The sequence below is a fragment of the Zeus faber genome, assembly GCF_960531495.2.
Source record: "Zeus faber genome assembly, chromosome: 14".
NCBI classification, from domain to species: Eukaryota; Metazoa; Chordata; class Actinopteri; order Zeiformes; family Zeidae; genus Zeus; species Zeus faber.
Window position 1 is genome coordinate 3,603,976 of NC_137200.1, and position 24,500 is coordinate 3,628,475.

At 41.6% G+C, this 24,500-nt stretch overlaps 1 protein-coding gene across 2 annotated transcripts; it reads left to right on the top strand.

The window, feature by feature from the left end:
* Positions 1 to 5,860: 5,860 nt before the first annotated feature.
* yipf5 (Yip1 domain family, member 5) lies at positions 5,861 to 13,635 on the top strand. Of its 2 annotated transcripts, none has more exons than XM_080014123.1 (6): positions 5,861 to 5,941; positions 6,899 to 7,013; positions 8,502 to 8,674; positions 9,810 to 9,955; positions 10,637 to 10,818; positions 11,389 to 13,635. In XM_080014123.1, the coding sequence occupies exons 2-6, from the start codon at positions 6,904 to 6,906 to the stop codon at positions 11,549 to 11,551; spliced, it is 774 nt and encodes a 257-aa protein (XP_079870249.1). In that variant the 5' UTR covers positions 5,861 to 5,941; positions 6,899 to 6,903; the 3' UTR covers positions 11,552 to 13,635. The 2 variants fall into 2 exon arrangements, with proteins under 2 accessions (XP_079870249.1, XP_079870250.1); XM_080014124.1 differs by lacking the exon at positions 5,861 to 5,941 and adding an exon at positions 5,945 to 6,034.
* The last annotated feature ends 10,865 nt before the right edge of the window (positions 13,636 to 24,500 follow it).

Sequence of the window (24,500 nt, forward strand, 5' to 3'; positions counted from 1 at the left end):
TAGGCCAATTTTGAACTCTTTTGAACTGTAAAACCTCCATTATAGATGTAGTACGTTTTTTTTTCTCCCCCCGAGTTCATATACTCAGCTATTTGCTGTAAATGCCACAAAGAAAAATACAGGATGCAAATTTAGCCACCACACTGTCAGGATGGAGGAAAAAAAAACAGGAATCCAATCAAATCTTTGTCACGCCACTCAGAATCTTTATTTAAAGCCGAGGTAAAGAAAGCTTCTGCCTTATACAGAACTATACCAGCAACGGTGTCAGTTACCCCCAGATCTTCATACAATAGCACATCATGATAACAGGGAATACAACGAATGTCATTGCGCTCCCTTTGAACGCGAGCTCCTCTGATGCTTCCCACATTACGCCAACAGCTTGAGTTGAGGGAGAAGCACAAAGTAAATATGAATAATTTCTCTCCATGGGAGGAGGAAAGGAAAGGAGATAGAAAGTCAGCCGGTCTTGAAGATGGATCGATAAATGTGGTTCTGTGCTGCCACGGAAGGTGATGACTCGCTTTATAGCCATCTGTACTATCAATCTGACATGAAATCAAGTATCTGTGGTGACAGCTACTACATGTATTAAGGTAATTAAGTTAAAAATGATTGCTTCATTGACTTGAATTAATTTTATCCTGAAAAACTAGAGATTTTAGTGGAATCTCACATTGTCACGTGTGACTTTATGTCACATTTACAACCGTTTATAAATGTCTTGAGACAAACGATTCAAGCTCGTGTCCCTAAACCTTTGTGACGCTTGAGACTCGCCAGGTGTGCCATAATAATTTTCTTATTTAAAATAAATACATAATGGAAGTAAGATTTTGTGTTGCAAGATCAAAATTGCAAGGCTGCACTAATTCACCAAATTCATCAGTTCCCGCCAGAGTAGCTGCTCCACCAGAACAAGTTTCATTATCACTATCACTATTGGTAGTGACAAAAAGTGACTATTTTTTTGAGATTCGGATCATGGTGAGCTGCTCGTTTGATTTTCCAACTCTTGAGCTAAGTTCCAGCTATGTGCACTAGCATCCTCAGAAAGGCCCTTTTTACCCCCTGCATTAATCGCATTACCCAGCTGCTCTCAGTGAGATAGGAGTGGCTGCAGCAAACCATGAAGAGGAAGGCCACTGCTTCACAAACCCAAAGGAAGGGTAAAGGGCTGAGCCTGAGGAAGCAGGGAAGGTGACGTCAAGCAACAGGCATTACGGTCTTCCTCTACATAAATGTCTTAACTGCACTTCACAAAATTGAATGCAATTCATAAAGGCAATCATGGTTCGAGGAATTGAACTTGTCTGGTCTTGTCATTTGGAACAATGGAGGCGAGAGGATCCAGAGACACAGATCGCGGAGGCTCCGGTGGGGTTTCTTTCTTATACTTGGTCACGTTTACATGACATTGTTGACAAGTCACAGAAGAACAGTTGATAACTTCAGTCATGCATTACGTCACCTTTGAGGTATAAGCTATGAACCAAAATAGTCATGGACACCCCCACCCCAACAATGCAAATGCACACAAGCACTCAAACATTTAAAAGGACACCTTTGAACACCGGCTGAATGCCACCCTCCTTTTTTAGACACATTTTGTTTAATGAATTATTTCACACTGTCTTGTGTGGTTGCATAGGCAATACATGAATAATCATCCAGCAGAAGTAACTTTCTCCCCATAGAGCAAAACTCATTACTCTGACTTACTGAGCACTTTAACCATAACCGAGTAAAATGTTTTCCCACAAATTAATTGTCTTCATTTTAAATTTTCTTTATGGAATTTTATTTCCATATTGAAATTAAAAAACATATCCTGGGTATAATTTGGAGTTCTCTGCCCGAGTGATTTTGAAACATCTAGTAATGGACGAACATGCATTCACTCCAGTGCCTGTTTTTCAAAATAAATTAAAACAATACCTCAAATCATTTAACCGTCATCACCGGAGGAAAGAATGCACAAGAAAGAAGTGTTAAATACAAAATAAATAATAAGAAGAAATTTACAAGGGCATACTTGTAGTACTAGTTTGTGTATTTTCCTATAGTGTATGACATTTGACATTGACATTGACATTTTAATAAAAAAAAAACAAAAAAAAACATGAAAATTAAATAATAATATTTTAATAAATAAAATTTAAGTGAAGATTCCCATATAATTAAAAAATATGAAATGGTATTACAATAGTGGAATTTTTCTAAGGATAGCATTTGTGGGGGCAGGCCAAGGCGGATATCCTAATTCCTGAAAGTGATACTTGCTTTTTGTCTATATTACCCAGAGTCAGACGAGAAGGTCTGAACCGGCCACATATAAACTGTGATAGCTGCAACTAGTAAATGCACTGGATACAATTCCTTACCTAAAAATCTGCACAAGATATTTAAATGTAATCCTAAGGAAAGGAATAAAGATCCATAATTTAAAATATGACTATTGTATCTTTGATAATCTCACATTACTGGTTGTGTCTTTAAATCAGTGTCACTGTGTGCAGAATAAAGGCTTGTGCTCATTTCTCTTGTTCCTACTCTATTCTTATCTGCCTTCAGTTGGCATCAGGGACAATGTGAGTCGGCCTGATAGTATTGTACCTGTCAAAGCAGATTTAGTAGTTTCTAAAATAGGCCTGATAATGTGCAGTAGTGTGTGGCTTTTCACCCCCTTCTGTGTCTCTGCTCACCCTCACAAGCACTTTACCACGATCAGTTGTCTCACTGTGGCTGGAATCCTGGAAAATGAAATTAAAAGATGGGTGTGTGTGTGTGTGTGTGTGTGTGTGTGTGTGTGTGTGTGTGTGTGTGTGTGTGTGTGTGTGTGTGTGTGTGTGTGTGTGTGTGTGTGTGTGTGTGTGTGTGTGTGTGTGTGGGTCATTGTATTGGTGTGTGTATATTACTTTTAATCATCATTGTTTATCATGTGAAACAGTAGGAGGGAGCGAGTTGGAGAGTGTGTGTGTGTGTGTGTGTGTGTGTGTGTGTGTGTGTGTGTGTGTGTGTGTGTGTGTGTGTGTGTGTGTGTGTGTGTGTGTGTGTGTGTGTCATTGCATTTCAAATTGTATTTGTTTGTATAGGCTATATGTATTGGAAATTCTTATTATACATTTATAATAATAATGAACAAATATTCTATCAGAATATATATGTATAATTTTGTTTACATTTATACTTATAAATATGAAAAATGTATGTAAAATTACATATATTAGATACAAATATGAATATAAAATATGGATAACATCTTAAAATGATTATAAAATCAAATTTAAAAATATTTGTACATTTTTAACATGTATTATTTAAGTGTTTATTTATTTTAATGGTTTGATCATCCAGAGGAGAGAAAGTGAAGGAGAAGGGAGAGAGATGTAAATAAAGGGACGATAGCTGAGCTGGAGAACAGGCACCATCAAGGTCTTTCTGAAGTTATAATCAACTCGTCCACCTGGGCATCAAACAGACTCTAAAGGACTAGTTGACAGTGAATAGCAGCGCTTTGAGCCAATTTCAATTACCCTCTCTTGCACTTTTCAATTTCCCTTTATTAAGCAGATTAAGAAGAAGAGACTGTACTTGGAGTTTGGAAATGATTAAAGGAACAAGGAGGATTCATCCGTTCGTGTTCTTTTGTGCGATTAGTCATGGCTGTTTGCCATGCAAATTGATTTTGTTTTAGTATATCTAACACGGGCCAACACAACATATGATAGCGATATGGGATATTGCCCGCTATAGAACCCGCTCATCAACCTGGCACTCATTCATCACTTCTGGTCTCTCTCTCCCCACTTCCTGGACACGCCCCCTCGAGCATCAAAGCCTGCAAGACGTTAACAATAAACACATCAATAACACAGTTTGAACATTTTGAACAGGATTGCTACACTGCTCCCCACTTACAAAGTCTCTCATCCCGAGGGATCAAACAAAGTCTCTGAGATGACCCGGGGCCCGTCTCAGTCTCTGTGGTTGTGATCCTGGTATTGGCAAAGGCGATTCGGTCTGGTGAACAGTGACCGCTGACTAGAAGGCACCACGGCTGGAGAAAGGGAGGGACAGGGAGTGTGCATTGGGTGTGCATAGGGGACACAGACAGGGAATCTTGACAATTTGGCGCAGGGGGAAGGAGGCTCTTGCCCTCTGGTGGACTGAGGCCAGCTCCCCTCAACCTAAGCGAGTTGCTAGGCGTGGGGTTTGAGTCATTGTCTCATCTCTGGAGGGTGCCAGGGCCTGAACGGGACCAGAGTCTGCTCTGTACTGGGACAACCCTTCCCAGTGCAGTGCCACCTCCCCCCCTCAGGGTGGCAGCTGAACCCTGTACACCACCTCACATATACTTTCCAGTACCACACAAGGCTCAACCCAGTGATAGTCCAACTTAGGGCACCTGCCCCTCCTCCTCCTCGGGCTATACACCCAAACCAGCTCTCCAGCCTGGAAGTGCCTCCCTCCGGCCCTCACGTCATAATTTATTTTATGTCTCTTGCCTTTCCAGCTGGTCCCGGGCAAAGGTGTGGGCCGACTCCAACTGATCTTTGAGTTTCCGAGCATACTCTCACCCCAGAGGAACTGCGGGGGTCTCATGGGGCTTGCCAAATGCCACCTCTGCAGCGGTACAAATCTCCCGTCCCAACATGAGCAGGGCAGGTGTGCAGTAGGTGGACTCCTGCACAGCAGACCTGTAGGTCATAAGGACCAGAGGAACGTGCGTGTCCCAGTCCTGTTGGTGCTCTGCAGTGAGAATGGGCAGCTGCTGCGCTAGGGTTCTATTAAAGCATTCTACGAGTCAAACTTTACCCACAGTCCCTTCATTGCTGTTGAACTCCCCGCCACCTGGTCCCAAGGTGGCCTCTGTAGAGACTCCACCTTCTGAAATACCGGGTTTAGCTTCGCATCCTGCTCCTGTTGTGCTCTCCACTGAGCCGCGCCAATTACCTGCATCTTCCGACAGACTGGCCCACTCCCTTCGTGCATTTGGCATAACTCCTTCTCCTTTCGGTGCTTCCTTCCTCGTTGGAATGGCGAGCCCCGGCCCTGTGCACCACTGTGAAGACATAAGACTGTAGCTAATCCAGCCAGCGTGCGACCTGCCCCTCCAGTTCTCTGAAAGACATCAGCCACTGGGGAGCTGAGGGATCAGCCCGGACAGTGAAGGGCAGGCCACAGAGATAGTACTTGAAGTGCCTAACCACCATCACCACGGCCAGAAGTTCTCGACGAGTGACACAGTAGCGGTGCTCAGCCTTGTTAAAAGTTCTGCTGAAGTACACCACCACTCCCTCTCCTGCTGGCCCTGTCTGTGCCAGCACTGCACCAATGGCAAAATTGCTGGCATTGGTATCCAGGATAAATGTCAAAGTGGGGTCTGGCACAGTGAGGGTGGGGGACTGCTGTGTAGGAGAAGGCCTGTACAAACCTCCTGTAGTACGAGGCCAGGCCCAGGAAGCTTTTCAGTCTCTTACCGCACGCCTTCTCCTCCAGCGTGCTGAAGCCCCCCCCCCAGCGTTGTGTTTAACTTCTGACACCAATTGTAACATTCATCAACGCTCATCAACCTGGCACTCATTTCTCACATCCGGTCTCTCTCTCTCCTCACTCTCTGGACCAACCCCCTTGAGTATCTAAGCCCGCAACACGGAAACAATAAACACATCAATAAGACGATTTGAAGATTTCGAACAGGGTTGTATAGGGTTTTATATATATACTGTATTATTTTGTGTATATAAAATAGAGTTGGACAATTGGGGTGTATTACCTCCGCTCGCCTGAGGGTGGCTCTATACGCTACGAACACGGCTTGTCCCTGTGTGGTTGCCGTATGCGCCGTGGAAATGCGGAAGTAGTTTTTTTTCCCCGTCTTCTCCTGACACGTAGCTACCAAGTTGGCAGAGATCCGAGCCGCCTCACACAGCAGGTAAGCAGGACGTGATTTAACGCATTTTAATATGTTGCAAGGACGCACTCCGTGTATATTCTGCCGAGTTAAAGGCCTGCACAGCTGTTTTCGGTAATGGCACCGAGTTCCCCGTACGTCAGTTCAGTGCAACGGTCAACAGTTACATCTAGCTGGCTAGCGTCTAACTAGCCACCCCAGATTAACTAGCTTGTTGGTTGAAGGTTTTATTCTGAACGCGCTATGGTAATAAGTCGCTGTCAGACATGTTAGATCGCCTTTCAAGTGTCAGGCTCACATCGTTGTTTTTTTTTTACACAACGTTAGCATAAAGCATCGTTTATATTTTAATAGTACTGTAATAACACTCGAATAACTTATATTTAGGTATAAGCTATTCGAGTTCCAGAGTAAGTTATTATTATATATTATATATGAATATTGTATATTATTATTATACTTATGACAACATCATAATAATTTAGACCTACTCATAATTGCCACCCATGTCCCAATTACTGTATACATATTTAATCATCCTGTACAGAAATATCCCATCTATATTTATATTCATATCCACAGCCAAATACTATTATAGGTATGCCAACTTGCATTATTTCCTACTTTTGACAGAATCTGAGTTGTTCATACAGAGGTTCATTATAATTTCTTAGCTTTATTGTACATATATTGTAACAGTTTTTTATTATTTCATTCTTGTTAGTCTATAGATAGTATCCTATTGTATCCCGAAAATTTTATCTATCTATCTATCTATCTATCTATCTGTCTATCGATGTCATAGGTTTATATTGCAAAAAACACCCCATAGTCATACTAGATAGGGAAGTAAATCATGTCTGGGTCCAATGATTGTTTTACAGTGTGGTGTCCTTGATTATTACAATTTTATTATTCAAACTTGGATAAACCTTTGTCTCAGTGTGTCTCAACCACCTGTGTTTACCCCTTTGGCAGAGAGAATGTCAGGGTTTGACAACCTAAACTCAGACTTCTACCAGTCCAGCTACAGTGTGGACGACCAGGCTCAGGCCGGCTACGGTTACGCCAACACAGAAGACCAGTACAACAAGTAGGAAGTCATACATGTATGGCTTGCAGTCCATGTAAATTTTCTGTGATTCAAACCCACTTTTTCAATTTCATTTCTGATTCATATTGGTCAGAGCACAGGGCTCCAGACTACGACCATTTAGTCACATTTTGCAAACATTTTTGGAGACAGTGCTACTTAATTTCATAGTTAGGCACAGCAGCACAACTTGCAAATATGTTGACTGTTTTTATTGATAAATTTTTGAATCATCATTGTATCTCATGTGACGAGAGAGAGAGAGAGAGAGAGAGAGAGAGAGAGAGAGAGAGAGAGAGACCACAGGTCAGGAACAAAGGTGAAAAGGGAATAAATTGTTACTAAAGACCTGAAAGTAATCTTTGCATATTATGTGTTCTGTTAAATATGAAGCGAGGTGTACGCAATGCTCCCATTCAGTGAAATATTTCCAGTAAAATTGAACCGTTTTTGGACTGCGAGAACTTAACAGCAGTATTAAGGTGTGGTCACAGGTTCTAAATATGATTTGATTAAATTACTCAGAGGACCAAATTTTGACTGAAAAGTTCCAGCCAGGTACGTTGCATGATGCCAGCAAAGCTGTTACTCATAAATAGGGATGACATACCAGTAATTTGGTCATCTATCCCAGTACCAGTAATATTCCTCAATTCTCAAATCCCCAGTTCAATATCCTGCCTAAAAGGATTTTGACAAATATTAATGCGTACCTAATAATAAGTACGCCACTGTTGTTATTCCATCAAATAAATTACTTAAAGTAAATAAAAGAAGAACTATAAGCCCACAAACCTCTTAAGTCACAAGTACAAGTCATCGTACAACTTAGGAATTCGGGAGGCTAATTTTGTTTAGGCTAATGTTTATATTTTGATGAGATCTTTGGATCAAATGAGGACAGTAGCCTACTACACCTTTGAGAATGCTGCAGTTTCGGTAATGGTGGTATTTTTTTAAGGATAGCAACATAGAAATGTACCTGAAGAGCAACTGGACCACTGAAGAGGTCTGCGCCCTGATTGGCATTTGAGCTGAAAATAACTAAGGTGGCTGGACAAAACACCTTAGCACGAGGCATCGAGGTGAGCCTGGCAATAAAGGAACACTAAAAAGAGTGCGGTGGGAAAAAAATGAAGGAGGTGGAACAGGACATCAAGAAGAACAAATAAATAATAAATAATTAGCTGTCGCGGGGGAAAGCGGGAAACTCAACTGAAAATGCACGGCAGGCTGGACACCTAATTGGTCGTGGACCTGCAAAAGGGTGAATGGAAACACCAAGCAGCACCACTTGACCCTGCAAATTTGCCAAATTTAGAGACTGGCTATGGCTCTTAAGTTCTTGTAGTCTCAAAAGTAATTCCTGTAATTTAAACTCATAGACGCTGCACAGTAATTTATATAACCACTCAATGGAAATAACTTTGGTCTTAAATGTTGGTTGAAGCTAAAAGTACTGTTCCTTTTCTGTTATGTTTTCCTTAGGCCATATGGCCAGTATGGCTACGCGCAGCCCATGGGCTATTCTGCACCGGGGGTGCTGCAGCCTCAGCAGCCGTACACCGGGCAGATCTTCCAGCCGACACAGACCTTCACCCCATCGCCCTCGCAGTCCATGTACGGCAGCAGTTTCGACGACGAGCCACCATTACTGGAGGGTAAGTCCTTCTGTCTCTCTGATGGACACGAGCGATTTCATCATTATAAATATGCTGGTTTCACTGTCATAATTTCAGCGGTCTCCAATAGCTGCCATTATACATTAAATTTCATACTGTAGTAGTTGAAATGCTGTCATACAAACACTATCATTGCACGATGCTCCAATCATGTACTACGAAAATGACTAGTGGACCAAGAGGGTTGATCACAAGTCAACAAACACAAGCGTATATATTGATGCATTGTTATCAATACTGCAATTGATGACACATTGGGAAAACAAATGTAAATATTAAAGTGCATCGATATTTTCTTACACCCTGAATCCATCTCTAGCATTTGTTTTGTGGCCCTCTTCCTTCTCTCGTATCTGAATGTTAAGAACAAAAGGACTGTTTGCTCTGTCGCGGCCTGCGCTAGTGGTTGCAAATATATGTTAAAATGATTTTTAGCTTAGTATTCTTCTAGACATAATTGTTTGTTTTTTTTGTTGTTGTTGTTCTTGAACTTGAACTTGTTTTGGGTTTTTTTGGTCTAGCACATCAGAAAAGTTTTGTTGTCGAGACAAATCTGTGAACTACATTTTGTTCCAAAAAGTGGAATAAACCTGGATGGTGTCACTTCCAAAGCTTTGAAGAAAAACAAATTTATTAAATGCCTGTCATCTTCTTTCCAACTAATGTTTGATGAAATGCCACATTTTTTCTCTCTAAAAGTAATGCTTACGGCTGTAAGCAATGGATGGCTTTTAGACATAAAACTCTTGCAACACCCTAAAAAAAGGGTTAAAACGATATGAAAGTGTTGTTTGTTTGGTAAAACAGTTCAATTCTAATGCTTATTTAGATGACACCTTTTTCCTAAAATTACAGGAAGTTTATTGCAGGGCATATATTAAAACAATGAATAAAACTACAACTGCTACGCCACAATCAGGGCAAATAAAGCACAAATTAAACCATTCAAAGTACAAAGAGTAAGGATGCAGGTGATCACTGATGAGTTTGAATGATTAAATTAAGTAAAACACCAAAAAACAAAGTGGCTGCTTCTTCTCCTCTTGCCTTTCTACTAAAAAGCCTTTTCCTCTACTTCTACCTCTTCCTCGCTGGTGTCTTTCTCCTGTCCCAGAGCTGGGGATCAACTTCGACCACATCTGGCAGAAGACGCTGACGGTGCTTCACCCCCTCAAAGTGGCGGACGGCAGCATCATGAACGAGACGGACCTTGCCGGTCCCATGGTGTTCTGCCTGGCCTTCGGCGCGACGCTGCTCCTGGTGTGTAAACGCCTCTCGCATTTACGATTAAGAACAACAACTCCACTCATTCTCCCTGTTTTTGTTCGAGAAAGTGTTTCACTTGTTCTCTTGGGGCGGCCCTGCATCATAATCCCTATCAGGTATGAATATGTTTCTCAAAATTGAGGTGGAACAATCTTATAGATCCCCTGTTCATGTATTTTAGTCAGTCATTATATTACCGGTGTCCCTGCCTGATTGGTGTGTGGAATCAAAATCCAAAATGGAAAAATTCTCTAGTTTTTCTGGTTGAGGCAATCTTATTTATCAATGCAACCATGACTCCCATTGATGGTAGATTAGCATTATGTTGTTATTGCCGTTGGTTTTTGTTTTGTTTTTATAATTCATTTCACATTACATTTCATTTTTTAGCAGACGCTTTTATCCAAAGCGACTAACAATTGTTCAATCACCGACAGACGCAGCCATCAGGAGCAATTAGGGGTTAAGTGTCTTGCTCAAGGACACTACAGTATGCTAGCAGGAGGAGCCAGGGATCAAACCAGCAACCTTTAGATTACTAGACGACCAACTCTACCGCCTGAGCTACCATCCCCATAATTGCACTAACAAAGTCACATTATTAACCCAATCCAGATACATAGATAAATCTACATTTCAATTCGTCTGACTTCCCCCCCATCTTCGTTTCCCCAGACCGGTAAGATCCAGTTTGGCTACGTGTATGGGATCAGCGCCATCGGCTGCCTGGCCATGTACTGCCTGCTGAACCTGATGAGCATGACGGGCGTCTCCTTCGGCTGCGTTGCCAGCGTGCTCGGCTACTGCCTCCTTCCCATGATCCTCCTCTCCAGCTTCGGCGTCCTCTTCTCTTTACAGTCAGTGCTGCTCGCTCCAACCATCCCCCCCAAGGAAGATTTCATATCTCTTTTATTGTCATAAGTGTAATTTATTTGAACATAATAGAGCACTTTCTTTTATAATACTTTTGATTAATGTAAAGTTATAATGTGGGGAAATCTCATTCTGATTCTTCCATAGAGAATTTTGAATTTATAAGCAAATATCTTGATGCATATCTAATAGGGCTGGATTAAAAAAAACACAGATACTATGATACAATAGAAATCTATACTTTCAATTTCTGAATTGATTTGAAAATTGTAATATCTATAATTGGAACTTGCACAACCATTTTCTGCTAAAGTTAAGTGTAATGACAAATTAATTTAAATATTTAATTTCTGTATTAGACTGAATTTGTTCTGTGAAAATATTTCTGTAATGCACATCAGTTGGTAATACTGAAAAGTCAGTAGCAATTCTCATCGTGTCTTAAATTCCAAGATATGGAATCGTATCGCGATTGAATCAATATAGATTTTATAATTCCTTTTTTCAAACCCAGTTACTTTCCACTAACATTCTCGTGCTCTCTGTCTACCCAGGGGAATGATGGGAATAATAATAAGTGCGGCCATCATCAGCTGGTGCAGCTTCTCGGCGTCCAAGATCTTCATCTCTGCTCTGGCCATGGACGGACAGCAGCTGCTAGTGGCGTACCCCTGCGCCCTCCTCTATGGGGTGTTTGCACTCATCTCCGTCTTCTAAAGCGGGCAGTTGCCGGACCCGTCCCATTGCAGCGGTGACGACTCTTACCGTTTTTGCGATGTCAGCCCAACTAGAATTTGGAAAACAAAAATAAATAAAAAATGACTGTCTGCTGATGTTGGAGAAAACAAAAGGGAGAGCCGGCATCTTAAAACTACTCCACACTTTGCTCCTCGTATTTCACAATTCCCCATTGCTCACACAACATTCCAGCTCACTGGCAATACCGCCATGATGTGATGTGGGACCAGGGGGGAATCGAAATCAAGACCCAGGAAAAGCAGCAGCTTCTAGAAACTATACTGAGACGTCTCTCCCTCCGTGCGCGCACACACACACACACACACACACACACACACTTACACTTGTTTTTTCCAGCCAGCCACCAAGTAAACAACTTGGAGGATGTCACCTGCCCGCCACAGCGTGTTTTTTTTTCTTTTTTGTTTTTTTCCTCACCCTGTTTTGTTCTTTTGTCCTGAGATTCCATGGAGCCGAGGCCTTTTTCCACAAGAACATTTCAAAAGTTAGCACGGAGCCACATGTCTGACTTTTGAACAGCGATATCTGGATGTCGGAAAAGCTGAAACCGGTGTAGAGATGTTTTCTATCATGATGTGAATCCAAATGTTAGATGCCCGGCTCGCTATTTGGAATACTTTGAATGGCGTTGAATTAAATGCCTTAGCTGTCTCGCGATCCTCTGTCAATACAAACAAAATGGTCTCCAATGGGTTTGTCCCTTTTATCAATAAATTCCAGCTTGCTTAATTCTAGATCCTGCTTTCCACACAAAGTAAGAAGATTGTTTATTTTTTGTCGTCCAAATATTAAAGAGAATTGATTGGGGAATTAGAAACCATGGATCCCAAAGTCTGACAACACTTTGGGCTCTCGTCACGACTGTGGTTAGTTTAGTGGATCGGTTGTATGATTGTAAACATTCGATTTAGAAACGAGTGCCTGCAAATTGACACATTCTCTGTCCAAAAAGTATCTAAAATCATGATTGGTTTGAGGTTTGTTCGCAACTGTTGTACAGGGTTGGGGTTTTTTTGTCTTTGGGTGTGATTTATTTTACATATTTTTATTTTTCTGAAACTCATTTGTTTGGATCCATGACGACAAAAGAAATGTTTTACTCCCATCTGTCAACTCAACAATAATAAGGTCAGTGTGTCAAAAAATACAAAATGCAGATGACGTGAATTTACTGCAGACATCTCCTTTGTTAATTTAATAAGTGGGATAACAAGTTTCACCTTTTTGAGGCTCCAGTGTGAAGGACGGGTCTTTGCTGCTTGGAGAGGTTTGTGTGTGACCTTATCAGCAGCAGATAGCAGAGACTCCAGAGTCCTGAAGGCATCTGGGGGCTCTCAATCGGCTAAACAGCACAAAGAACACATGGTGAGGAGAAATGCAGTCCTTTTGTATTTAGCAGATTCGAAGCAGTTCACATTAAATCAGTGAAGACTTAAAATATTCAATGTTTTGTTTTTATTTCACCAAAGGGAGAGTTGGTAATTTAATCATATTGTCAAGGCTAGGGTTAACTGGATATATATGTTGTCTTTCATTCTTTTTGCTAAAAGTAAATGTTTAAATTATACAGCTTAATGTAATGCCAAGAGGCGGGTGGCCAGAGGGAGCAAGTAGTTCTAAGTTAGAATAATAGTTACAACAATAACCTTTTTTTGTTTTCTCGTTTCTTCTCTGTGGTTTGAGTTTTCTGAAATTAAGGGGGAAACTCACACTTGAGAGCTCCTTGAAACGTCCTTCTTTAGATGGCAACTCACTTATATTCATTAATAATTTAGACTTGAAAACTGACTGTTCTTCCATTTTGCCAAACCCAATGTCAAGGATACGTTTTGCACTTTGACCAAAAGGAACGGTGGCGTTCTCTCATATGGCCAATTACACATGCATACAGAGAGGTATGACATGTTTTCTCCATCGCCTTTGAGAGAAGAGGGAGACGTCATCTGTCATTCTGTTTTCATCTTTATTCTCTTGTTGAGTCAATGGGCCCCGCAGCATGCTTTTATGTGGAATAATTCATTCTGTCCAAATAAAACACTGCTTGTACATATTCTAAAGCGTTCCTTTCATACATGCACAAGCATCTTGCATCATAGTGCATTCTCAAACTATCTCGGGAAAATGTCACACGCTCAGACCCAAAGCCGCTCTGTGTGTGATGATAGTGAGCGGGATGTTGATATTCCTACACCCCTTGTATATGTGCTTTGGGCCAGAACGGAGTGGCGTTTGTTGGGTTTCGAGATCTCCAGCATCTGGATTCACTTGGGGGGAATCTCAGATTATCACATTACCACTCACTTTCACCGAGGCCTGACCCAGGCAAAGCATTTATCTAAAATAAAATAATGTGTAATTGCTAATGTCTTGGACGGTTCAAGTCTGTTTCATCACCATCATAAACCAATGGATTCCCAGCTTCGTCTTTTTCCAGCTGACTCCATACTGAAGTCAGTACCAATGCCATCTAATTTATGAACAAATCGATGTGTTTTTGCTCGACAAACTAAGATCACACAAAGTCCTGTACTCAGATGGTGGGTATTATGCTCGGAGCTATTTGTTTCTTACTTATTAAGTTTTCCATGGTTATCTAAATGAGAGGTATTCAATACTGTACATTTGTTATGTTTGTACATATCTGCCACTAGATGGCAGTAGTGGGTCACATTACAGGCGTGATGAACCCTCTGATCTGGCTCTTGTACTTGGTCTCTTCCCTCTGGTCTCCTCTTATTTTATCTTATCTAAACTCATCTCATCTCAGTTGACCTTACCTTATCTAATTTTCCACCATCCCGTTATTTCACAGCACTGTACTTGCATGAATGCATGTGACAAATACAAATTTTGGATCTGTTCTCATCTCATCTTATGTTATCTGTTCTTTTTGTCTTTCATATCCTTGTTCAGTTGCAGGCATATGGATCTTTTTTTTTAATAACAAATGTCCATTCATGGATGCTTTAATTTGAAGGACCTCAAGCATTGTGGATATTTGTGAGTTGCAATATGTATATTTTTTTTAGCGTTTGGTAGGTGGGTGTGTGCGTGTGTGTGTGTGAGTGTGTGTGTGCATGGGGGATGAGGGCTTGACTAGCCTGTTTTTTGTTTGCCTCCATGTGAATAAAGATGGTAGCACATTATGTTATCTAATGGATGATAATTCCACCTCCATCTGGCCGGCCTGAGCCACGCTTCGACGTGACTCGACTGGGGTGAAGGGGTTAATGGAAAAAGTTGTTCCACTACGATGGATGGTAGAGGGGGAGTAGTGAAGCAAGTAAAAATCTATCTATCGATCTATCGATCTATCGATCTATCTACCTATTTATCTGTAGAATCAAGTTTTCCTGGCTACAGTTCTCTTACTGTCACTGTAGAGAACTTTATTAACCTCTAGTTTAGACTGTTTTGTTTAGAGAGGACACATGTGACCTCTTCAGCAGACGCCATGGTGAGAGGTTAGGATGTTTCATACTGATAGATTATGATGTCTCATACTTATAGGTTAGAATGTCTCATACTGATGAGATAAAATGTCTCATACTGATAGGTCAGGATGTCTCATACTGATTGGATATGGTGTCTCATATTGACAGGATAGGGTGTCTCATATTCATAGGTTAGGATAGAATGTCTCATAATAATAGGTTAGGATAGAATGTCTCATACTGATAGGTAAGTATAGAATGTGTCATTAATAAGTTAGGATAGAATGTCTCATATTGATAGGTTAGTATAGAATGTCTCATATTGATAGGTTAGTATAGAATGTCTCATATTGATAGGTTAGTATAGAATGTCTCATATTGATAGGTTAGGATAGAATGTCTCATATTGATAGGTTAGGATAGAATGTCTCATATTGATAGGTTAGTATAGAATGTCTCATATTGATAGGTTAGTATAGAATGTCTCATATTGATAGGTTAGGATAGAATGTCTCATATTGATAGGTTAGTATAGAATGTCTCATATTGATAGGTTAGGATAGAATGTCTCATATTGATAGGTTAGTATAGAATGTCTCATATTGATAGGTTAGGATAGAATGTCTCATATTGATAGGTTAGTATAGAATGTGTCATTAATAAGTTAGGTTAGAATGTCTCATATTGACAGGTTAGGGGGTCTCCTAATCATTGGTCAGGTTTAGTGATGGGTTAGGATGTCTCATCGTGAAAGGTTAGGATAGGATAGATCATATCCGCAGAGGCTAGTTGGATGCTGAAGCTGACCGATGTGTCCTCTGGCCACCATGCGTTCCAAAAAGTATCAGAGCAATGAGGCTGATTAGAAGCGTTGTCTCTGCTAAGAGGTGAAGTGACAGGTGGAAATGTAACGATTGGTATTCAGCATAGTGGCGCCTCTTCCTAATGCATTTCCAAAGCCGACAGCACATGAATATTCACAGAGTGAGTGTTAGCACTGGGTGTGATATCTGCTGCTCCTGATCTTCATTAGCCTAATTGTCTCCCTCGTCGCACCGCGCACACGTCTAACAGTTGATCCGGAACTCAATGAACTAGCCAATGCAACATGGGCCAGCTCAAGTGTGTGTGTGTGTGTGTGTGTGTTTGGGAGGGGGGGTTGGCAGGAATTTTGCATTTATATGTGCAAGTGTGTGAGTGTGCATGTATTTTTATGCCAATGGGTGTTTGTGACTGTGTTTTTCTGAGTGTGTGTGAGTGTGTGTGTCGTTGCATGTGAATTCATATGTATGTTTTATGCATTGTCTGTGGATGAGTGTGCGTACGTGTGTGTGTGTGTGTGCGTCTGTGCTCTATTCGTTCTTTTTTATTAGTCACACATTATCACAACCAAATAAATCGCATCTATAAACAGAGGTTGAGTTAATGTCTCCAATGCGCAAACACACAGAATACATTTCTATTATCTTGACTTCTGTTCAGAGGATGGTGAAGCTGGGCATGTTATGTTCACTACATTCACAGACAAAGCATTACATGTGCATACACACGACTCAATGTGAAGTGACCTGTACTGTACATAGCTCCTCGTATGGCTCAACAATAAAGCATCTGTCGTGCCATTAGATCGCTTTTCTTTACAGTCTGTCAGGTGAAAAGTGCGACGAGTGGAGAGATATGAATGATGTTCACATAATACTGTAGGACGCACTTATATATGTTATAATCTCAGATTTGAGGTCTTAAATATTAGAAGAATTTTTAATTGTCATTCTACAACACATGCATGCTTTTGGATGGTGAAATGAGGTCTTGATTTGACCCATCCTGCTTGTCTTGCCTCTGGGGTGGGGCAGCCAGTAGCAGTGTGCAGCATTCAATGACTGAAGGAAACCCCATGTGAACACAGGGAGAACATGCAAACTCCACACAGAAAGGCTCTTAATTGGGAGATAACCCGCCAGAGCACGGTGCCAACAGCGCCCCAGGTGGGAATTGAACCCAGGACCTTCTTGCTGTGAGGCAGCAGTGCAGTGCCACTGTGTATATAAATAGCCATATTGGTCAATGTGATGAGTTGGATTCTATAACATGGGACTATCACAAAATAAGAGCAGGATAATGGTTTTACTTTTTCTCTGAATGGTCTATTAAATTCAAGGTTTGGCAAGAATAGGAATATAGGGCCATATCTTCAGTATTTATTTCATTCATAGATACAATTTAACTGGATATAAATGTCTGGCTGAAAATGTGAATGTACCGATCAGCCAGTGAGGTAAACATTTCCATGGTAACAGCGAGCTCCACCAATCAGAGACGTCGCTGTTACACTTAGGATGATGGGTAGTGTCATCTCAATGACAGTGACAACGTGACAGTGGGCCCTAAACTGAGATATTGACCTTTGAACCCTGATGAACATTTACCTTTGAAGTCCTATATCTCAGTAATTAGTCAGTAGCGGGCACCACTTAAAATGGCCTAACATCTAATTCAGGGATTTGCAAATTGCATATGTAAATTCTGACAAAGGCAGGTATATTCCCCAACCCACCCCTCGCAACACATGCATGTTGTTTTTCACCCATACCTTCTTCTACCTTAATTTTTAAGTTCATAATACTATAACTACCTGACCCATGAGGTAATTGCATCAAGATGCATAACATAATGGTGCAGAATTGTAGTGTTTGTAGTTTTTAGGGTTAGGGTTTCAAATGTTTATATTTACGACTCTGATTGGTGGAGCTCACTGTTACCATGGAAATGTTTACCGCACTGGCTGATGAATACATTCAAATTTTCAGCCAGGTGCATCAATGGTTACATTTTTGTACAGTCAAATTGTATCGAGGAATTAAATTCATACTGAGGGTATGACCCTAACCCTATTCTCACCATTTTGAGAAAAAGCAAAACCACTATCCCGCTTTTTTTGTGCTCGTCAGAATGAAATGTTAAACCATTCATTTTAAATCGAAATACATCCATAGCCCCCAGCTATGGTCCTTGAAAGAAAGAAGTGTGTGCGTGTGTGTGTGCATGTGTGTATGCTGTGAATGTGTACCTGAGGGAGAGAAATAGAGGGAGAGAGAAACGAGAGAGAGCGAGAGAGAGAGAGAGAGAAAAGAGAGAGATGAATTGCATCTTTTGTGTAATATTGAGAGAGGAGAGGAGGGTAGGAGAGACAATGTAACAAAATAAAGGTCACAGATTTAAAGCAACAAAAAAAGATCAAAGGAGGCACGAAATACAAATGAAATCAATAGAGAGGAAACATATTCCTTCTGGGTTTGATGCAATTATGAACTAAAGGGTAAAAAATAAAAGGTCTTCTGGTGCAGCATCTGGTGGTTAGAGTATTAGTCCAGCGTTACATAATGTATAATATTTTATATCACACAGTATTATGATGTTATGTCATTTTTTTTTTACTTTACCATTGTGTTAAAACAATACACAACAGTAATTCCCTTTTTCCCCTTTGGCCTTTTGCCATTTGTCTCCTCTGGATGTTTTACACATTACCTGAGTACATTATGACTGAGGCTAAATTCTAGATGCTGGGTAATGGAGGGCAGAGCTCCATCTGCTCTTGCTCGAGAGACCCCAGTTAAATACGCACGGCCAGAGCCGGGACACTTCAAAACATCTGCTCACCAAAACCTGACGTCATTCCCCTTTCAGGAATTTTCATATGTTTATGTTTTTTTTTTTTCCATTTCTGATATGACTCAGGACTTTCTTTGTGTATATGTGTGTGTGTGTGTGTGTGTGTGTGTGTGTGTGTGTGTGTGTGTGTGTGTGTGTGTGTGTGTGTGTATGTGTGTCTATGTGTGTGTGTGTGTGTGTGTGTGTGTGACTACTCTTTCATGCAATAGGAGTGTATATGATTGTCACAGTTAAGCCTACCACACACCATCCAAGTGGCTTTTTTCAGGGCCCTCCGGCACAGAGACACAGACGACGATGGGTTGTAGACATCAGTTTATTGTAGAGAGGAGACTAGGTGAAATGAGCCAGGAGCATATCTAACATGTCATGACAGGGCTCCTATCCTGAGTGTGTGTGAGGGTAGCGGTTTTAACCTGTTGCTCATTAGACCAACCAATCAGCAACTGGTATGCAGCCACTCCGACCCAGTCACTTAGAACCAGGTCAGGTGTGGGTGCTCAAACCATCCCATCCCTACACCACAATAATGTCTATTTACTTTGACCACTGTCACATTACCGCACGCTATACTATATACTGTATACTGTATATATACAGTATATATATGGCGGGGGGTCAGTGGAGGAATGGTTCTCCAATTTCTCTCCCGTGAAAGATGGATAGCGGCAGGATACTTATTCCAGCAGAGATGAGAGATGTTGAGTGACCTCTGCCTGCTCCCAGCGATGGTGTTATTAGGAGACCTGTGGAGGTGGAGGAGCCGAGCAATCAAGCTGGAGGGAACCTCAGCATCCTTTGTTAATATAAGGGTGCTAGTCCTCCACTCATCAATATGACCATCTGTGGAGAGCTGTCCTGGGGTTGAGGAAAGGCCACAAAGAAAGACTTAACGAGAGAGCGACGTGATCCATGCAGACCATGGCGTCTGGTGAAGAGGTCACATGTGTCCTCTCTAAACTAAACAGTCTAAACTAGAGGTTAATAAAGTTCTCTACAGTGACAGTAAGAGAACCGAAGGCCAGGAAAACTTGATTCTATAGATAGATAGATGGATGGATGGATGGATGGATAGATAGATAGATAGATAGATAGATAGATAGATAGATAGATAGATAGATAGATAGATAGATAGACTAACAAGACAATACTGGTATCTGTTTGAGTAGGGAGTGGTCTATATCTAAAGTTGAATCATATTTAGATGCATTGATGCATTGACACTATAATTATTTCAGTAGCTGTTAGACAAACAGAACTACAGCAACACGGGCCATGATGGCGGGGGTGGAAAACCCATTTCTATAGCCCTTCACTCTTCCCCAGGAAACTGGAAGCAATGAGGAATAAGTTGGGAAGCTGCGTGAGGATCCATCGTCTCGACTGTGATGCACTGGGAGGCAGCCATGCAGAACAGCCCCCCCCCCCCCCCGACAAGGCCTTTGCTATCCTCTGTGATTGAAATTATTAATTGGGAGGGTCGGTGACTGGCGCATGAAATATTTTCCACATTAAATTAAAATTCTAAGGGAGGAAGTGACCAAAAATGAAATTCAGTTACGCTTATTTATTAAAAAAAACAAAAACATTTAATGGCTTCAAGGAATCAAGCGAAAACCTTGAAAAACTGTGTTTTTGAGTCAGTGTACGGCCAACAACCCACGGATATCGACTCGCTATCCAGAACTTCATCCATTAATATCTGGAACTCCAGGAGTCTGCAACGTCTTTTTAACTTACAGAACATTGCATTCAACAGTGCTCATGTTTCGAAAGTCACAGCCAATTGTGGGGCACAATTGGCAGAACAGCTGTGCTCAACCTGGCGAAGGCATGGGAACATTCTCGCCGGCTGCATCCAAACGGCTGATTAATACGCCACAGGTTTAATCGATGCTAAGTGATACATCTAATCACTCCAGCTAGACAAACAAGCCTCTCATTAGCAGACAAATTAAACCAGGTAATGGAACCTTTTGTATTTGAATGACTTCTCAGTGTCATAAGTGGGACAAGATAAGGGACAAATCTTGATGAAATGTAAAGAAACCAGGTGAAAAGGGTGCCAGGAAGGTGTCTTGACGCTCTTGACAAATAAAGATGTAAAACTCAGCTCTGGCCTTGATGGAATTACTACGGAGCATTTAAAGACGGAGAAGGAGAAGAAAAACACACCCAATAGTAAAAGGACAATGAAATTGTCAATTATATAACAGAAAGGTGACAAATTGGTGAGCAGCCATGGCTTCTCACTGCGCTCTATGACTTGCACACCTCATCCTGCTCCACTTCACAACGAACCATCGCACAGAGAACATCCATCCTCAATCTCAGGGTTCAGGTGTCAGAAGTACATCTAACATGATATCTGTAATACACCACCTTCATGGATCTGGAAAAGGACTTTGTAAATGTCAATTGAACAATTATGTAGGGCACAGGCCTCCCCAATGTCCTACTGGTTGTAGAACAGACAAAATATGAGGTCTTGTGTCAGCTCTCCTCAGTGACTTAGGAAAGGATGGAACAAGCATGTCACCTAGTGTGGGGTGAGTTCCGAAAACTAAGCTTTGACTTTAAAACTTGTGAAATGCCTCTTACAGTGTAATGGGCAGATGGCAGAGCCATCTTGCAACAGACTTGAGGATCCCCACTTTGATGTCTTAACCCCCCCCGCCCCCCCCCAAACCCCTTATCCCTCATTTTAGAAGAGCAATGGATTTAGAGTGTTACCCCGAATTCACACCAAGAACATTGTGTCAAGTGCTTGTTGATTCGTCAATTAACACAGACTCTGTCTTCACTTCCTTCCTTGAACGTGTGACTTTTTATCATTCAAACTAGATATTGTGAAATATCTAGTTATATATATCTATAAATAATATATAATATCTATAAATAACTTTTATTGGGTAAGTTAATCTTCGCTTTCGTCTATCAACCTTTTACTTTTAATTGGATTCGCATTTGGTGTCTGTTTATTAACCAAGTTGGATTTGTTTGTGAGTTAAGGATTCATTGTTAATATTTCACACGCCAGCTTCCGGCTTAAAAACAACTTGTTTTATATTATAAAAAACATTTGGATAAATGGCGAGTATGATTGAACCGTGAAACTGGGCTGCAAAGATGAGAACCTGAAACACATCCAATCTCCATGGAGACAGGTCTTTATGTTTCTTATGCCTCTCAGACCCTAGACAGGTCTTTTTAGTGCAGGGAGATCGGGCACAAGCGCTTTGCTTACCCGTCGGTTGCACTGGAGTGCGGGGCCGGAGAGGGAATGAGCGGACAGGGAGAGGTAGAATAGGTGGAGACCGTTCCTTCCCCGGAGGCAGAGAGTCTAAATCACAAATCCAATCTGTGTCACTCAGCTCAGGAAACTTGTCGGCATTCTCAAGTAGCTCCAAAAATAAGATAATCTCCTGTTTGAGCTCCCACACTCGTTGACATACTTTCCCAAAACTTAACCAGCGGACATTAGAATGGTCAAGCAAGTCCCTGTGATCAGCGTCAGTTTCTTCAAGAAACTGAAGTCCCCTCGCTCGAATAAAGTTAACAAGTTTTACAACTGGCTTCACCACGTGGTCATGCTGCAATACGGATTTACCCAGTGCTTCCGGGTGAATTATGCAGTGTAGGAAAAATACCTCCTGCTCCCTTTTGGGGATTCCATGGCCAGAAACTCCTCCGTTATCTCAAAATTGTCATTAATCCCTCTGATAAAAATTAAAAGCTGAGCGGTGTCCTTTATGTCATTACTTTCGTCCAGTGCCAAAGAATATAATGTAAATGACTCTGCTTTTTTGTTTAGCTTGCTAGCTAAGTCTTCGTCAATTAGTTCAACACGGCGAGTCACTGTCCTGCGTGATAAGCTCATTTTTTCAAATTTGTTCTTGCTCTCAGGACACAAGATACCTGCTCTTTGAGAAACTCCCCTTCGGAAAAAGGCTTGCTGGCTTTGCTTATTTGAATGCCAGCAAATAACTTGCCTTCGTGCTTGATTCCTGGATGGCAGTTTGTCAGATAAAGGTGTTTTGCTCAGCCTGCAAGCCAGCTGCCAACCTCTGAGTGGTAGCCGTCTGTTCTTGCGTTGATTGGTTATTAGCGTAATTAGCATGCTTGGTGGAAAAGTGACGGCTGATGTTGTATTCTTTTAAAACCGCAATAGTTTCTTGGCAAATAAGACATACAGCCTTTGACCGGACTTCAGTAAAAAAGTATTTAGTTGTCCATTCCTTATTAAACACTCAGCACTTACTGTCGACTTTTCTTTTCTTTGGCCCACTCATTCTTGCAGATGGGTTCAGAGTAGTAGCAGAGTAATAACAGAGAGTAGCTCGGGCTCCATAAAATCAAGTCACTGCGCCTAAAGCTCCACCTGGTGAAACGCCAGACATAATTATGAATTCTGTACGCCCCTGGGGTGCGGGGTCTCCTTGTGCTCCATGGGACTGGGTCATGCTCTTCGGGGCTGGGCGTAGGAGTTGCTCCACGGCCCTCTGGCTTCTCTGGGGGCCTGGGGGTCTTCCGTGGCCGCAGCGCAGGGTACCCGGGGATTTCCTCCAGCCGAGGGTTGTTCGCGGGGCTGTGGAGTTCAGGGGGGCCTTCGTTGCCCCTTGCGCTGCTTGGAGGCGGCGCGACATAATACCGACATTCTACACCAGTACCAATGGGCATAAGTCATGTACACACAACCTCCTGGTTGCATTCCTCTGCTTTCCTCCCTCATTTACTGCCATAACTATGACGTGACCAGTTGTAGTTCCAGTTTTCCTGGACCTAATTCAGTTTTTCAATACATGTTGCACATTTTGTGCAAATGTTGTTTGTTTCTATGTTTATTTGTCTCACCGTGGTGATTCTCCCCCTCTTGGAGTAGTGATCAGTTGTTTATAGACCCAAACATGATAAATAGTTCTCCAAAGAGGAGGGTTGGTGGTGGCTCTCCATAACCAAAAACTGTGCTCTTGTCATTCTACAGGTCGTCCACAGGACAGAGTTATTGCAGTAGTTCTTTTAGATTTAAGAATGAATAAAGAGTTGCATTGCAGGTTGAGAACTTGAACTCCACTTGCAGACTAACTCTGTCCTGAATGCAATGGCATACAAATACTCTGTGTTGTATGCCCAGCATGCTGACAGCACAGGTTGAAAAAAAAAAAAAAAAAAAGAATTCTGTAGCAATCTTCGGCGGGCCGGATTAAAAAGACCAACGGGCCGGATGTGGCCCGCGGGCCATAGATTGCCCACCCCTGGGCTATAGTGACTACAAGCAGCCACGAGACAAGGCACCTCTTGTTCACCATCCTCCCTTCCACTGTGGATACTAGACTATACTAGACTAATAAAATCTATGAAACTATTTCCCAAGTATGAAGTAAAATCTGAAGTCTATTCCTAGGTGGGATATTTGTTTTCCTGCTGGAATGATAATATTTTATTGACAAAAGTGAGGTTTCATTTGATGTGGGGAAAATGTATCAGTTTGTTAATTTAAATAAGTAATCCAGGTGAGGACCACACATCAGAGATTTTGTATACGTGGTTGATGCATACCAGGCTTGGTAATGAAATACTACTAAATACTTGTGTTTTGAATGGACCTCTCTGGGGAATGACGCTCCAGTTGACGCTGATGTGACACTTTTAGTCTGAATTGGGCTTAAGTGAAATATGAGGGACATAGGTGGAGTTGGACCGAGGGTGGAGGGAATAAAAAATACCGTGTACAATGTTCTGTTGACATGGTGCACCATGAGAGGTAAGAGCAAAACGGGCGTTTTGTGAATGTGGTG

Bases quoted from the DNA above. Each gene is read 5' to 3' on its own strand.
- yipf5 (XM_080014123.1), top strand. From the start codon at position 6,904: ATGTCAGGGTTTGACAACCTAAACTCAGACTTCTACCAGTCCAGCTAC. The intron at 7,014-8,501 runs GTAGGAAGTCAT...TGTTTTCCTTAG, and splicing joins ACAGAAGACCAGTACAACAA to GCCATATGGCCAGTATGGCT. The intron at 8,675-9,809 runs GTAAGTCCTTCT...CTCCTGTCCCAG, and splicing joins CGAGCCACCATTACTGGAGG to AGCTGGGGATCAACTTCGAC.